General features: G+C 51.1%; 1 protein-coding gene across 3 annotated transcripts in view; it reads right to left on the bottom strand.

Annotated features, from left to right (window-relative positions):
• Window positions 1-13,347, bottom strand: part of crfb16 (cytokine receptor family member B16) — a 90,204-nt gene that overhangs the window by 30,191 nt on the left and 46,666 nt on the right. For 2 of the 3 annotated variants that reach the window (XM_072474919.1, XM_072474922.1), the window contains exon 2: window positions 11,170-11,293. The exons of the other annotated variant lie outside the window; for it this stretch is intronic. In XM_072474919.1, coding sequence (XP_072331020.1) covers window positions 11,170-11,293 — 124 coding nt within the window. The remainder of the gene's footprint in view (window positions 1-11,169; window positions 11,294-13,347) is intronic. 3 annotated transcript variants of the gene reach the window in all.

The raw sequence follows: 13,347 nt of genomic DNA, 5'->3' as shown, positions 1-13,347 counted from the left end.
GCACCTCGTTATATTGGGTCTCCACATCAGTCACCGGCCTCCGTACTGGTGTCATTAGCCAGGACCTCAGTGGGTATCCCTTATCCCCCAAGAGCGAACCCGGCATCCTGCGGTGGTCCTCGCAGACACCGGGAATCTCCGAGTATTCCAGGATGTAGCTGTCATGAACACTCCCTGGGAAGCGTGCACACACATGCACGGAGGTGGCGGTCGCACGTGAACTGAACATTCAGAGAGCGGAATTACTTCCTGTTAATGAAGTGCACTCCCTGATGCCCCGGTCTGCGTAAGGCAACGTGCATGCCATCTATTACCCCCTGGACCTGTGGCATCCTGGTGATTGCAGAGAGTCCTGCTGCCCAGGCATCTTGATGGGCTTGATACAGCTCAATGCTTATGAGTCTGATGCTTGGTCATAATTCACGGATGCACTTGTGAGCCGTACCTTGAGAAATGCCACACAAGACCCCACTCGAGCCCTCGAATGAAGCCTAGCATAGAAGTTCAGGACTGCGGTGACCTTGACGGCCACCAGGGGAGGGTACCCTCCTCCTCCTCCATGTGGTGCCAGGTCCGCAAGGACATGGAGCAGGTGCCGCACCGTCTCCTTGCTGAGACAGAGCCTGCTGCGGCACACGCTGTGTGACATTTGCCCAAACGATCAGCGACATCTGTACACCTTGGGCCGTTGCCAGTGTCCCCCTCTGGGTCCCTCCCCAGCCTGATGGGCAACCGGGTCCTCAGGGTATGTGGCGAGCACCTGAACTTGGGCTGCAGCCTCAAGCCTTCATCTACACTGCTGTCGTCGTCCTCTCCGGCATCTGGTCACCTGTGCTGCCACCAGCACCACGAGGGACACCTGCTGCGGTGTCAACAATCCATATTGCTATATCTGTCAGGACCTGAAGGAGAGAGACCGACATTGTGTTAGGGCGTCCACCGCGGGACCCTCGAATCCTCCAAGCCCCACACACCCTTACAGGTCCCGCCTTATCTCAGACCAAGCCAGTTTTGCTGGAGTACCCAGCCCTGCACGTTCACTCCCGGCCACAGGGCGGAGCCCCTCGATCCCAGACCCCGGACCACTGCCGGGCACACTCGGGGGACACTCCCTTGATCCACACACTCGCCCTCTGGGCGCAGGGATATTCTCAATGCAGCAGCCCAGCTCTTGAGTATTTGATTGTTGGCTGCTGCCTCTGCGATGTCAACACCCCAAGGTTTAAGTAAAGTGTCCAAACCTCACAGTTTTATTGGGATGCTAGGCAATATAATAATAATAATCTTTATTAGTGTTGCAAGTAGGCTTACATTAACACTGCAATGAAGTTAATGTGAAAAGCCCCTAGTTGCCACACTCCGGCGCCTGTTCGGGTACACAGAGGGAGAATTCAGAATGTCCAAATTACCGAACAGCATGTCTTTCGGGACTTGTGGGAGGAAATCGGAGCATCCGGAGGAAACCCACGCAGACACGGGAGAACGTACAGAGTCCAATAAAACCCATCTGAGACATGGCACATGTACCCACGAGAATGCACTTTGAGACTATTTTGTTCATCCAATGTTAATGGCAACAAAAATTTGAAAATCAACTACGTTACATTCCACATATCACACTAACCATTAAACAAGAAGGAACGTCGCCTTTCCATATTGGCACCATATCAGCTTCTTCACAAAAAAACACACGGTATCACCCCTCACAGGTTCCTCAACAGAAATGGAGGACAAGCCTGAGAATGTGTTATCATGCCTAGAACTTTGTCGTAGAAATGATCTGAGCATCAATGTGTTACTTGTTCCACGTATCAGTGCCATTCTCCATCCAGGAGCTGCAGCGGTCCAGTCCCTCCCACACGGCCCGATCTCACCGGAACCAAACCCTGTCATCCACATATTCCACTGCCGCTCAAGTTGCAGTTGAACATCCTCAACTTCCAGCGTGTTTAACCCAGGCCAGTTACAGGCAGCACTCACCACACCAGAAACTAAAGCATCAGCAATCTGTAAATGTATTTCTTCAACTGCGTTATCAGGTGGCCCATTTTGATCAATGTCATGCACCAGGTGCCAAAACGTCTTCTTACTTTAAACTGATTGCCTTCTGGACTCATATGTCTCCTTGCGCCCGATGTTCCAGGACCCAGGTATCTTAGAAAAAATTGTCCTTCTTTCCAGCTACAGAAAAGGAAGGAAACAGGAACAGCAGCTTCCAGGCATTTGAAGCCACAAGCAGCAAATACAATCTGCAGCTGTGAAGTGCACTGTGAAGTGCTCTCACATAACTAATGATTCCAATTCCTTATTAGCAATAGTTTCAGATGTGCAGCCAGAGGCTGCTCACAGTTAAAGGGAGTCAAAATGACTATCAGCATATAACCAAGCACAGGGCTCTGTCATGGATGTCTTTGGTAGGTCAGGCAAGCAGCAACCGTAGTTGCCCCTGATATGGTATATGATGTGTTGGGTAGGCTGGGTCGATGTGGACTGCACTTAATGCAGTGTAGCGAGAGACAGACCTCCAACACTTGATAAGATGCAACACGATTTTATTTAACATCTAAACTATTATACATGTTCAACTGTGGGTTGACACTATGCTGACTTGACTGGAGACCTGGGGCGGGATTCTCCGCAATCGGTGCGATGTCCGCCGACCGGCGCCAAAAATGGCGCGAATCAATCCGACATCGCGCCGCCCCAAAGGTGCGGAATTCTCCGCATCTTGGGGGGCCGAGCCCTCACCTTGAGGGGCTAGGCCCGCGCCGGACTGATTTGCGCCCCACCAGCTGGCGGGAAAGGCCTTTGGTGCCCCGCCAGCTGGCGCGGAAATTACTTAGCCATGCGGCGCATGCGCGGGAGCGTCAGCGGCCGCTCACGGCATCCCCATGTATGCGCAGTGGAGGCGGTCTCTTCTGCCTCCGCCATAGTGGAGACCATGGTGAAGGCGGAAGGAAAAGAGTGCTCCCACGGCAGAGGCCCGCCCGCGGATCAGTGGGCCCCGATCGCGGGCTAGGCCACCGTGGGGGCACCCCCCGGGGCCAGATTGGCCCGCGCCCCGCTCAGGACCCCGGAGCCCGCCCACGCCGCCTTGTTCCGCCGTTCGAAAGGTGGTTGAATCCACGCCAGCTGGCGTGGGTTGACAGCGGCGGGACTTCAGCCCACCGCGGACCGGAGAATCGCTGGGGGATTTCCGCCGATGGGCGCGGCGCGATTCCCACCCCCGCCGAATCTCCGGTGACGGAGAATTCGGGACACGGCGGGGGCGGGATTCACGACGGCCCCCGCCGATTCTCCGACCCGGTGGGGGGTCGGAGAATCGTGCCCCTGATACTAGCCTAACCAGACTTATTAGCTACCACATGGTGTTTGCACTGGCCAGCTCACTAACTCTGACTGTCTCAGGGGCTGGGTCCCGTGAGAGCGTGAAAACTGGTGCCCTCTGGCTTTATAGTGGTCGTGTCCTGTCTGGTGAGCTTACTGATCATCCTGTGTGTCAATCACTGCCTGTCTGCACTCCATTATATACATAGATGTATCTTATGACATCTCCCCCCCCTTTTTTTTGTTCTGTATTGTGTGTGTTGAGATAATAAATATTAAGGTGGATGTGTATATGTGCGTGACTATATACAGAATGTGCTAGAATGACCTTATGTACACAGGAAGGTGTCGCTAGTGCAGATATAGGGCAGATGAAACGGTAACAACGATATTTACAGAGGTCAAAACGATAAGGTAACACAGTTGTGCAAAAGTTCAGTCTATAAGTTTAGTCTCTGCGGCGGGCGATGAATTCTGGTTGACCACCTCAAGGGTGGATCAGGGGCCGCCTGCACTTGGATAGGCGGGACCGCCGCCAATGCAGTGGTCGCAGAGGTCAGCAGGATTGCTGGTAGATCGGTAGCCTCGTGGTAGGGCACGTCCGGAGGAAGTATTGTGTGAGGTGGGACATCATGGTTAGGTGGCAGGCGTGGAACTCTGTGCAGCGCCCGTCTGTTGCATTGTAGGAAGGAGCCATCAGCCATGCAGACGAGGAACGATCTCGGGGCCACTTGCTTGACCACCACAGCTGTGGCGGACCAGCCACCGTCAGGCAACTGCACACGAACACGATCAGTTGGGACCAGCTCAGGGAGATCCGTGGCATGAGCATCGTATGCTGATTTCTGTTGGGCCCGAGACTGCTGCATCTTTTGTATGACCGTGAGGTGGTCAAGGTCTGGAACATGGATGACTGGAACCGTGGTTCACAGAGTGCGATTCATGAGCATCTGCGCGGGAGACAACCCAGTGGACAGCGGGGATGCTCTGTATGCCAGCAGCGCCAGGTTGAAGTCGGAGCCTGAGTCTGCAGCCTTGCATAGTAATCTCTTGACAATATGGACCCCTTTTTCGGTCTTCCCGTTTGACTGTGGGTAGTGCGGGCTGGAGGCGGGCAAAATCAGACCATTCCTGGCTGTAAATACAGGAACCGTTGTCACTCATCACTGTGAGCAGTATCCCATGCCTGGCAAACGTTTCTTTGCATGCTTTAAACACCGTCTTCGACGTGAGGTCGGACAGTTTCACCACTTCAGGGTAATTGGAGAAGTAGTCGACCAGGAAGACATAGTCACGCCCCTTGGTGTGGAAAAGGTCGACACCGACTTTGGACCATGAGGAGGTCACTATCTCATGTTGCTGCAGAGTTTCTTTGGGTTGAACTGGCTGAAATTTCTGACATGTGGGGCAGTTGAGGACCGTGTTGGCAACGTCCTGGCTGATGCCCGGCCTGACTGCCTCTCGAGCTCTGCGTCGACATTTCTCGACCTCCCAGGTGACCCTCATGGAGTTGGCCGAGCACCATAGCTCGCATGCTCTGCGGAATCACAATCTTATCGAGCTTCATGAGAATGCCGTCCACCACCGTCAGGTCGTCTCTGACGTTGTAAAACTTGGGGTACTGTCCCTTCTGCCAGCCATTTGTGAGGTGTGGCATCACACGCTGTAGCAGAGGATCCTTGGCCGTTTCCTCACGAATTTGGATGACCCTCTCATCAGTGGCCGGAAGGTTGGAGGCACACAATTGCACCTGCGCATCGATTTGGCAGACAAAGTCAGTTTGTTCACACGGTGTGGTGATAGACCTGGAAAGGGCACCTGCAACAACTAGTTCTTTGCCTGGCATGTAGACAAGTTCAAAGTCATAGTGGCGTAGTTTGAGAAGGATTCGTTGTAACCGAGGCGTCATGTCATTCAAATTCAAATCCTTCTGGATTATGTGGACTGCTGACCTGTGGTCCGTCTCAACCGTGAATTTTGGGAGGCCATACACATAGTCGTGAAATTTGTCGATTCGCGTTAGGAGGCCCAGGCATTCCTTCTCAATCTGAGCGTACCGTTGCTCAGTGGGCGTCATGGCTCTGGAGGCATACGCAACTGGGGCCCATGAGGAGGAGTCATCCCGTTGGAGGAGCACCGCCCCAATACCGTCCTGGCTCGCGTCAGTGGATATTTTGGTCTCTTTGGTAGGGTTGAAGAATGCCAGAACCGGGGCTGTGGTGAGTTTTGCCCTCAGCTCACGCCATTCGTTCTCATGAGCGGGCAGCCACTGGAATTCCGTCGACTTTTTGACGAGATGACGGAGGGCTGTGGTGTGTGCCACCATGTTGGGAATGAACGTCCCGAGGAAGTTGACCATCCCTAGAAAGCGGAGGACCGCCTTCTTGTCCTCTGGGGTCTTCATGGCGTTGATCGCTGAGACCTTGTCAGCAACTGGCCGCACGCCTTGCTGCGGGATGTGGTCACCAAGGAATTTGATTTCTGATTGACCGAACAAGCACTTGGCTCTGTTGAGTCGGAGGCCATGCTCATGGATTCTGTGGACTACCTGCTTAAGGCGATCAATGTGTTCTTGAGGAGTTGTGGACCAGATTATGACATCGTCAACATACACGCGCACCCCCTCGATACCCTCCATCATCTGTTCCATGGTGCGGTGAAATACCTCTGAGGCAGAGATGATGCCAAAAGGCATCCGGTTGTAGCAGGAGCGACCAAACGGGGTATTGAATGTGCACAGCTTGCGACTGGATGCATCCAGCTATATTTGCCAGAACCCATTGGAGGCGTCCAGCTTCGTAAAGAGTTTGGCATGAGCCATCTCGCTGGTCAACTCTTCTCGTTTTGGTATCGGGTAATGTTCCCTCATGATGTTGTGGTTTAAATCCTTGATGCAGATTCGAAGCTCCCCTGACGGCTTCTTGACGCAGACCATGGAGCTGACCCAGTCCGAGGGTTCTGTGACCTTTGATATGATGCCCTGGTCCTGGAGGTCCTGTAGCTGCTGCTTGAGGCGGTCCTTGAGGGGTGCCGGCACCCGGCGTGGTGCGTGGATCACAGGGGTGGCGTTTGGTTTGAGCAGGGTTTTGTATCAGTATGGGTGTGTGCCCATTCCGTCGAACATGCTGTGGTACTGCGTGATGATGTCATCAATTTCAGCCTGGAAGTTCTCATCAGGTGAGACCGTCGCCTGTGAGGATGACATGGTGTGGACTTGCTGAACCAGGTTCAGGAGTTTGCAGGCCCGAACATCGAGCAGGGATGCTCTGTCAGGTCCCACCATCTCAAATCGCAGTGTTGCTTTAACTGACATTTTGGAAACTGGCAGCTATGGCATTGCCATTGTAGTCAAGGAGCTGGCAGGCCGGTGGAAGAATGCTTGGTCTGACGTGGATGGTGTTGAGATCAGATTTGGAGATGAGGTTCTCCGATGCGCCGGTGTCCAGTTTGAACCGGATGCGAGCCTTGTTGACTGTGAGGACAGCACACCACTCGTCGTCGGGATCCACGCTGAGGATCGGGAGGTGCTTCGCTGTCTTGGAGAAAGGCAGCGCATGCTTCGTAATGATGCCAACCCGGTATGGAGATTTGAGGCACTCAGCATCAGGATCTGTTGGGCTGTTGGGGTCGGAGTCTGGCATGGCCTGCTGTATTGATCGCGGGATGCTGGGCAGTGGAGCAGATCTGCAAAGGGCTGCGTAGTGGCCAAGCTTGCCACACTGTAGACACCGTCGTGATTTTGCCGGACATTGCCGTCTTAAATGGGCGGAGGCACAATTCAGACACGTCATGACGCCAATGTCAGCGCGTTCCGTGCTCCATCGCGCATGCGCAGTGCGGTCGAACGACATACGCACCTGCGCAGTCTGGTCATCGGTCTCGCCGTCCCCTCGGTCGTGGCGCGGTTTGACAGTATATACACTGAGGGGGATGGGCTTTAGGACCCACCCAGCCCAGGGGCAAGCCCCAACCGATGGCACCCAGCCCCCTCAACCAGGAACAGCTCCCCGACAGGCCCAGCCCCCCTCAGGCCAACCCACACCCAGCACTGGGGTATCAGTCCCATTGCCCCTGGGCTGCTGCCCAAAATTGAAGATGGCTATTCACCTTCTCCTCAGCAGCCATTGCGTTAGGTTCCCTTTTTAAGTAGCAGTGCTACACGGCGCCCAGGTGACCACTCGCTGGGGAGCCAGTTATATCACGGGAGGCGTTAGATTGGGCTCCCATTTCACTAAAAAGATGGATAGTGTCCTTAATTGATCTTCAATTGGCTTTGCGCTGTGTCTAAGGGGATCTGGATCCCGCCAATAAGAGATTGCAAACCGCTTGGCGCCTGGTGCGGTTCCTGATTTGGGCCTCTCCGGCGATCTAACCGGACCGCACAGATCCTCGCCGGGTGCATTGCAGCCGTTAAATCACTCCCAGATCTGTTTCTGTGCCGTGAACCCACACATGTTAGGGTCCAGCTTGAGAAATAATGAACACACATTTCACAACCACCCCAGCAATCAATGCTGGACCCAGGTCTCGGGGCTGAAAGGGTGGTGTTAATGCATTGTGTAATTCAGTAAGCAATGAGGCTCAAATCTGAACCTTTAAACAAAATTAAATCCAGCAAGCTATCCTATAGCCAATAAAAAGGAGAAAGAAAGAATCACATTCACATATAGAGCATCTTTCACAACTAATGGATAATGAAGTACTTTTGAAATGTGTTGTGATGTAGGAAACATGGCAACTAATTTGCACACAGTAAGTTGCCACAAACAGCAATGTGACAATCAGCAGGTTTTGTTTTGCAATGTTGTTTGAGGTATAAATATTGACCAGGACACCAGGGACACCAGGGGAGGCAGTGGTGCAGTGGTATTATCGCTGGACTAGCAATCCAGAAACAGAGTACTACAGAGTAGTGGGCCCAGGTTCAAATCCTGCCATGGCAGATGGTGAAATTTGATTTCAATAAAAACAAACTCTGAAATTAAAAGTCATAGGTGACCATGTCATAAGTACCCATCTGGTTCACTCATGTCTTTTAGGGAAGGAAATCTGTCGGTCCTACCTGGTCTGGCATATAACTCCAGACCCACAGTAATGTGGTTGACTCTTAAATGCCTTTGGATGGGAAATAAATGCTGGCTCAGCCAGTGACGGGACCTTCTGATCCTGCCAATGGCACCCCCTGCTGTGGGTTCCCAGACGGTGGAGGGTGCGAATAACAGGAAACCCCATTGACAGCAGCGGGATCAGGAGATCAGTTCAGGAAGCCTCTCACAGGAGCAGACACTGAAGGCCACTGCTGTCCTCATATATGAAACAACTACGATCTGGAGCATTAGTGTTCCTCGACTCCTGTATGCTGTCTGGAATGACTGACATTCCCACTGTCCTGGCACTTTGACTGGAAATGGGGGCATTTGAATGGTTGGTGTCTACCATGGTTCACTCTGAGACAGTGAACCTAGCTGCCATGGCCTGTACCCCGCTGAAATCCATTGGCCCTCCTCTGCCAGGTCAGGAAAAGAGCTCCCTTGACATTTGCAACTATCTCTTTCTGCTATTTCCATGGCTACAGCCTCATTGCAGCACTTCAATCCACGTCAGCCTTTGCTCGAAAGCTTGGCATGGATTTTATTGTTCTTTGGGCCTCATAATGTGTCTACGGTTGATTTCTATGTTCACACAAGAATATGAGTTCAGAATCTCATTAATTTATGAATAGTCCATGATACTGGGGTCATGTTGGCAACATTGGTTAGACACTATCTTAATAGCACCTGCCCCCAGCATGGCAAAGAAAATATTTACTTCGTCCTCATCTCCCACTTTATCCACTTTCAGCTAAATGTGCAACCTTTGTTTGTAATTACCCCAGTCCTCTTTGTTAGGGTTGAATTCCCCCACTTTCCGCAGATACACCTTCAATGCCGTTTCTTCATTTACAGACCATGCTGACTGACTGTGTGCCTGAATATGATGTGCACACAAAGCAATCTTTCAAATTGCTCAAACACCCTCAAAATCGACTTTAGAGTGTGTCAAAAAGTGTGTCACAATGTCCGTCTGTCTTTCATTTCTCATGAAGTGCAGAAGAAAATCCCATTCCCGCCCCTTGTCACCTTCCTGTTTGTGTATTGCACCAAGATGAGCACATACTCAACTGTAGGCAGCGTTTATTTACACCTCCCCAACAGGGAGGGTAGCAGATAGGACAGTGTAACAAAACGCTCAGATTTTTCAATATAATACAGTCAGCATTCCTCAGTCAAATTAAGGTACCCAGCAGTGTTTGTACTGATGTTGCCTTGACCAATTGAGCCATCATTCCCCTGAGTGTCAAGTACATGAGTACTGTATGTATATTGTATGGTGTTCTGCGTACTGCCAGGATTGTCATTGTTATTCCATGATCCAGTGCTCCTCGCGGATAGTGGGGCTCATAGGGAATGCGCCTCAGGTAATAAATAGAAGGAGTGAAACTCTTGAATTTGGGGGGAAATACTCCTCACTGCAACTGAGGCAAACATGTCCAGACTCCTGACATCATTTGAAACTCAAAACTAACCTTTTAATCTGCACAAAAATGAAACTTGCATTTATATAGCACCTTCGAGGACATCAATGCACTTCATAGTCCATTGTGTACATTTGTGGTGTTATCAACCCAGTCCCTGGCACTGTGAGGCAGCCATGCTAATCACTGTGCCGTCCTGCTGCCCATGTTATGTTATATCATGTTATGCTATATTCTAGACTACACTCCCGTCCATTGACAAGGGAGGTGCTGCACTGTTGGAAACACAGGGTGCAAATCTGCAATGAATGGGTTCAATGGCAGGTGGGACAGGGTAGAATTCGGTGGGTGTCCAAAATTCAGTTTTATGCCGGCATGAATTTCCCACGGGATCTTCTGTTGGTGCCCATGAAGGGAGGCCGGAGAACCCGTTGTTGGCCGGCGGAAACTGCTCCCACCATGTTCAAGTCTTCGCGATGCCAGTGGGAAAACATGCCGGTACAGAACAATGTGACGTGCAGAAGTTGGGAATCCCTGAAGAATGACTGGGCCTGCCTCCAGTGTTCGGGGTGGAGATACCAGTAATCCTGGGACTCTGGAGCACCACAGTACTGGGTGGGGGGGGGGGGGGGGGGGGGGGCGGGGTGCACATCCATCAGCTGGATCTTCCGGATCCAGTGTCATTGACGTCTATCTTCCAGCCTCAGAGTGTACCTGAAGATCCAACATCTTTGTCAGGAGGTCCATCTCCTTTCTTCTATGGTGGGTCAGTGATGTTCTAAACTCACAAATGGATCATTTTTGATGCCCAACAGTGATGTTGGGTGCCTTTTAAATATGGCACCTAGATATAAATGCAGGATGCTTACCATCATGCCCTCCCCACCACGGAATACTGCACTAAACCCCCACCGAGTGCATAATTATTGAGGTCAGGTCTAGACGATATGGCATGGTTTCCCACCAACCTCCACAGTGGGAAATACTTCACATTCCCACCCCTGCCGGGGACTTAGTCCCAGATGGGAGAATTCCGCCAACTGTCTTTTGAATGAGATGATAAACCGAGGTCAGAAGGACAAAAAAGATTCCATCGAGGTACAATTTCTGGGTGTTCTGATCAGTAATTATCTCTTTATCAGTATCATTAGAACACGGTCATAGGACATCATCACATTACTGTTTGTGGGAATATCGGATACTGCATGTCTGTTGTAATTACCCATACACCGTTCACTATCAAGCATTTTAGAATTAATGCAAATTCTTTCTTTCTATAAGTGGTGGAAGGATTAACCTTTGTCAAAATGAAACCCATGCGTACATACCCTTGAAACTGTACTGAGTAAGTGATGCCTCCCAGAGGAAATCTCACGGGGCTCCACCTCAGAATATGTCTCATGTTGGTCGAATTTACAAACACATTGTTGGGTTTTGGTAATCTTTCAAGGCCTACAGGTTTAAGAGACAAGTAATCAAATCCATTTGAAACATAAACAGAACAGGCAGATTATTATGTCCAACAAACATTGCAACAGTATCCCTTCTCCTATTTATTGAGTGAGTGATGGTGGGCTACCGTGTCACAGGCTTGCTGGAAGCCTTCACTCAGGCCATCGGGGTTTGTCCACATTTGCAAGGGGAAAACCTGGTTCCACATCTAACTGTGGCTCCCAGGTTCCATCTCTCACCATCCTCCACTGTTATTTCCCAGCTTTGTCCTTTATCTCTGCTCCGGGTTCCACCCCTCTCTGCCGCACTCTGTTTCTCCCCTTGAGTAGAGAAGATTGTGAAATGAAATGAAAATCGCTTATTGTCACAAGCAGGCTTCAAATGAAGTTACTGTGAAAAGCCCCTAGTCGCCACATTCTGGCGCCTGATCAGGGAGGCTGGTACGGGAATTGAACCGTGCTGCTGACCTGCCTTGGTCTGCTATTTAGCCCAGTGTGCTAAACCAGCCCCAGTGGAGTGACTGATCGAGGTGTGTAAAATGTGAAAGGATTTCTTGGAGCAGATACAGAGAGACTAAGAGGACACAAGTTTGTGCTATAAAATTCAGCAGTGAAATCAGGAAGCACTTCTTCATTAAAGAGAGTCGAGGTCTGCAACTCTCTCTCCCTGAAAGTCTTCAGAGAGTGAGGGACATTTAGAGCTTTCAGGACTTACATTAATATTCCCCCCATGGCCATCTGTCACTTCTTTAGTATTGCTTTCACTGAGCACTGGTCTTTGTTCCCCTATTAACACATGCTGCGTACTTACCGTTATGCCACTATCAGCACCTTCTTTAGTCTTTAACACTGCCATTAACACTTCCTTTGTCTTGTGCCCTGAATATCTTTGTTGCAATCCCTCGGAGTTCACGCCCATCACTGACCTATTTTGCTCCACCCCCTCTTAAACAGTATAAAACCCATCACATTTCTCCCTCCCTTTAGTTCTGAAGAAGAGTCATATGGACTCAAAACGTTAACTCTGTTTCTCTCTCCACAGATGCTGCCAGACCTGCTGAGTTTTTCCAGCATTTTCTGTTTTTATCATTGATAGCTTACGGGATATGGAGCTGCGGTAGCTAAATGGAGTTGATATACAGATCAGTCATGCCCTAACTGAGTGGCAGAGCAGGCGTGAGGGACTGACTGGCTTTCTCCTCTTCCTAATGTTTCGATGTATCTATTCTCACCACTGATCTTGGCTCTAAGGTGGGTCTCTGCTGCACGATGTGGGAGGAGATACCTCATCTTGAAACAGTCTTCAGTAATAGTCCACAGCCACAGGATGAAGCCTCATTGGGTTGAATTTTAAGGAAGGTGAGCGATCGACATCTGCCATTCCGAGAGATGGCGCATATCACGCTACCGCCAACCCTCGAAATCCAACGGCCATTTAACACTCACTTGAGCATTTACTTCAGTCTGCCCTTGGAAGGAAGACCCGCCTGTGAGAGCTGTTAGTAAATCAGCTTGGCCGACAGCTCTCCAACCCGGTCGGGCGCAGCGTTGGATTGGCCAGAAGCGTTACAGCTGCTCTGTGCCTGGAACTAAGCCCCAAGGCCGTCCTCAAGGTAAATCATGAGGGCAGGAGGTAGAGAATGCCCTGAAGGGTCGGGGGGGGGGGCAGTCTCAGGGGTTAGGGCAGAGGGGAGTAAGCACAGAGTTCCAAGGGCCTGGAGGGGGGGGGGGTGCCCCAACTCTGTGGGGTCTTCAGAGTGAGATGCCCCCCCACCTTCCTGCCTGAGATAGAGAAAAGATTTTATCAGTTTCCCACCCTCCCACACCCGCTCTTGCCAGCCTAAAAATTGAGGCTGGGCAGGAAAAGGGTTTTGATAGGTGAAAGGGCGGGTTTCCCGCCCGAGGCCCTGCCCACTGAAGCATGAAATTGCGGGTTCCCGGGGGGAATCCTGTCCATTCAATTTTACTCTTCCCCCGCCCCAGAACCCATCTTGGGGGGAGAATTAAATTCTGCCCATTGAATCCGTTCAGAGCTAATAAGAGCTGGGAACAGTG

This window comes from Scyliorhinus torazame, chromosome 14 (genome assembly GCF_047496885.1).
Source record: "Scyliorhinus torazame isolate Kashiwa2021f chromosome 14, sScyTor2.1, whole genome shotgun sequence".
NCBI classification, from domain to species: Eukaryota; Metazoa; Chordata; class Chondrichthyes; order Carcharhiniformes; family Scyliorhinidae; genus Scyliorhinus; species Scyliorhinus torazame.
The sequence above is the reverse complement of the archived record's forward strand: the minus strand, read 5'-3'. Positions and strand labels throughout refer to the sequence as shown.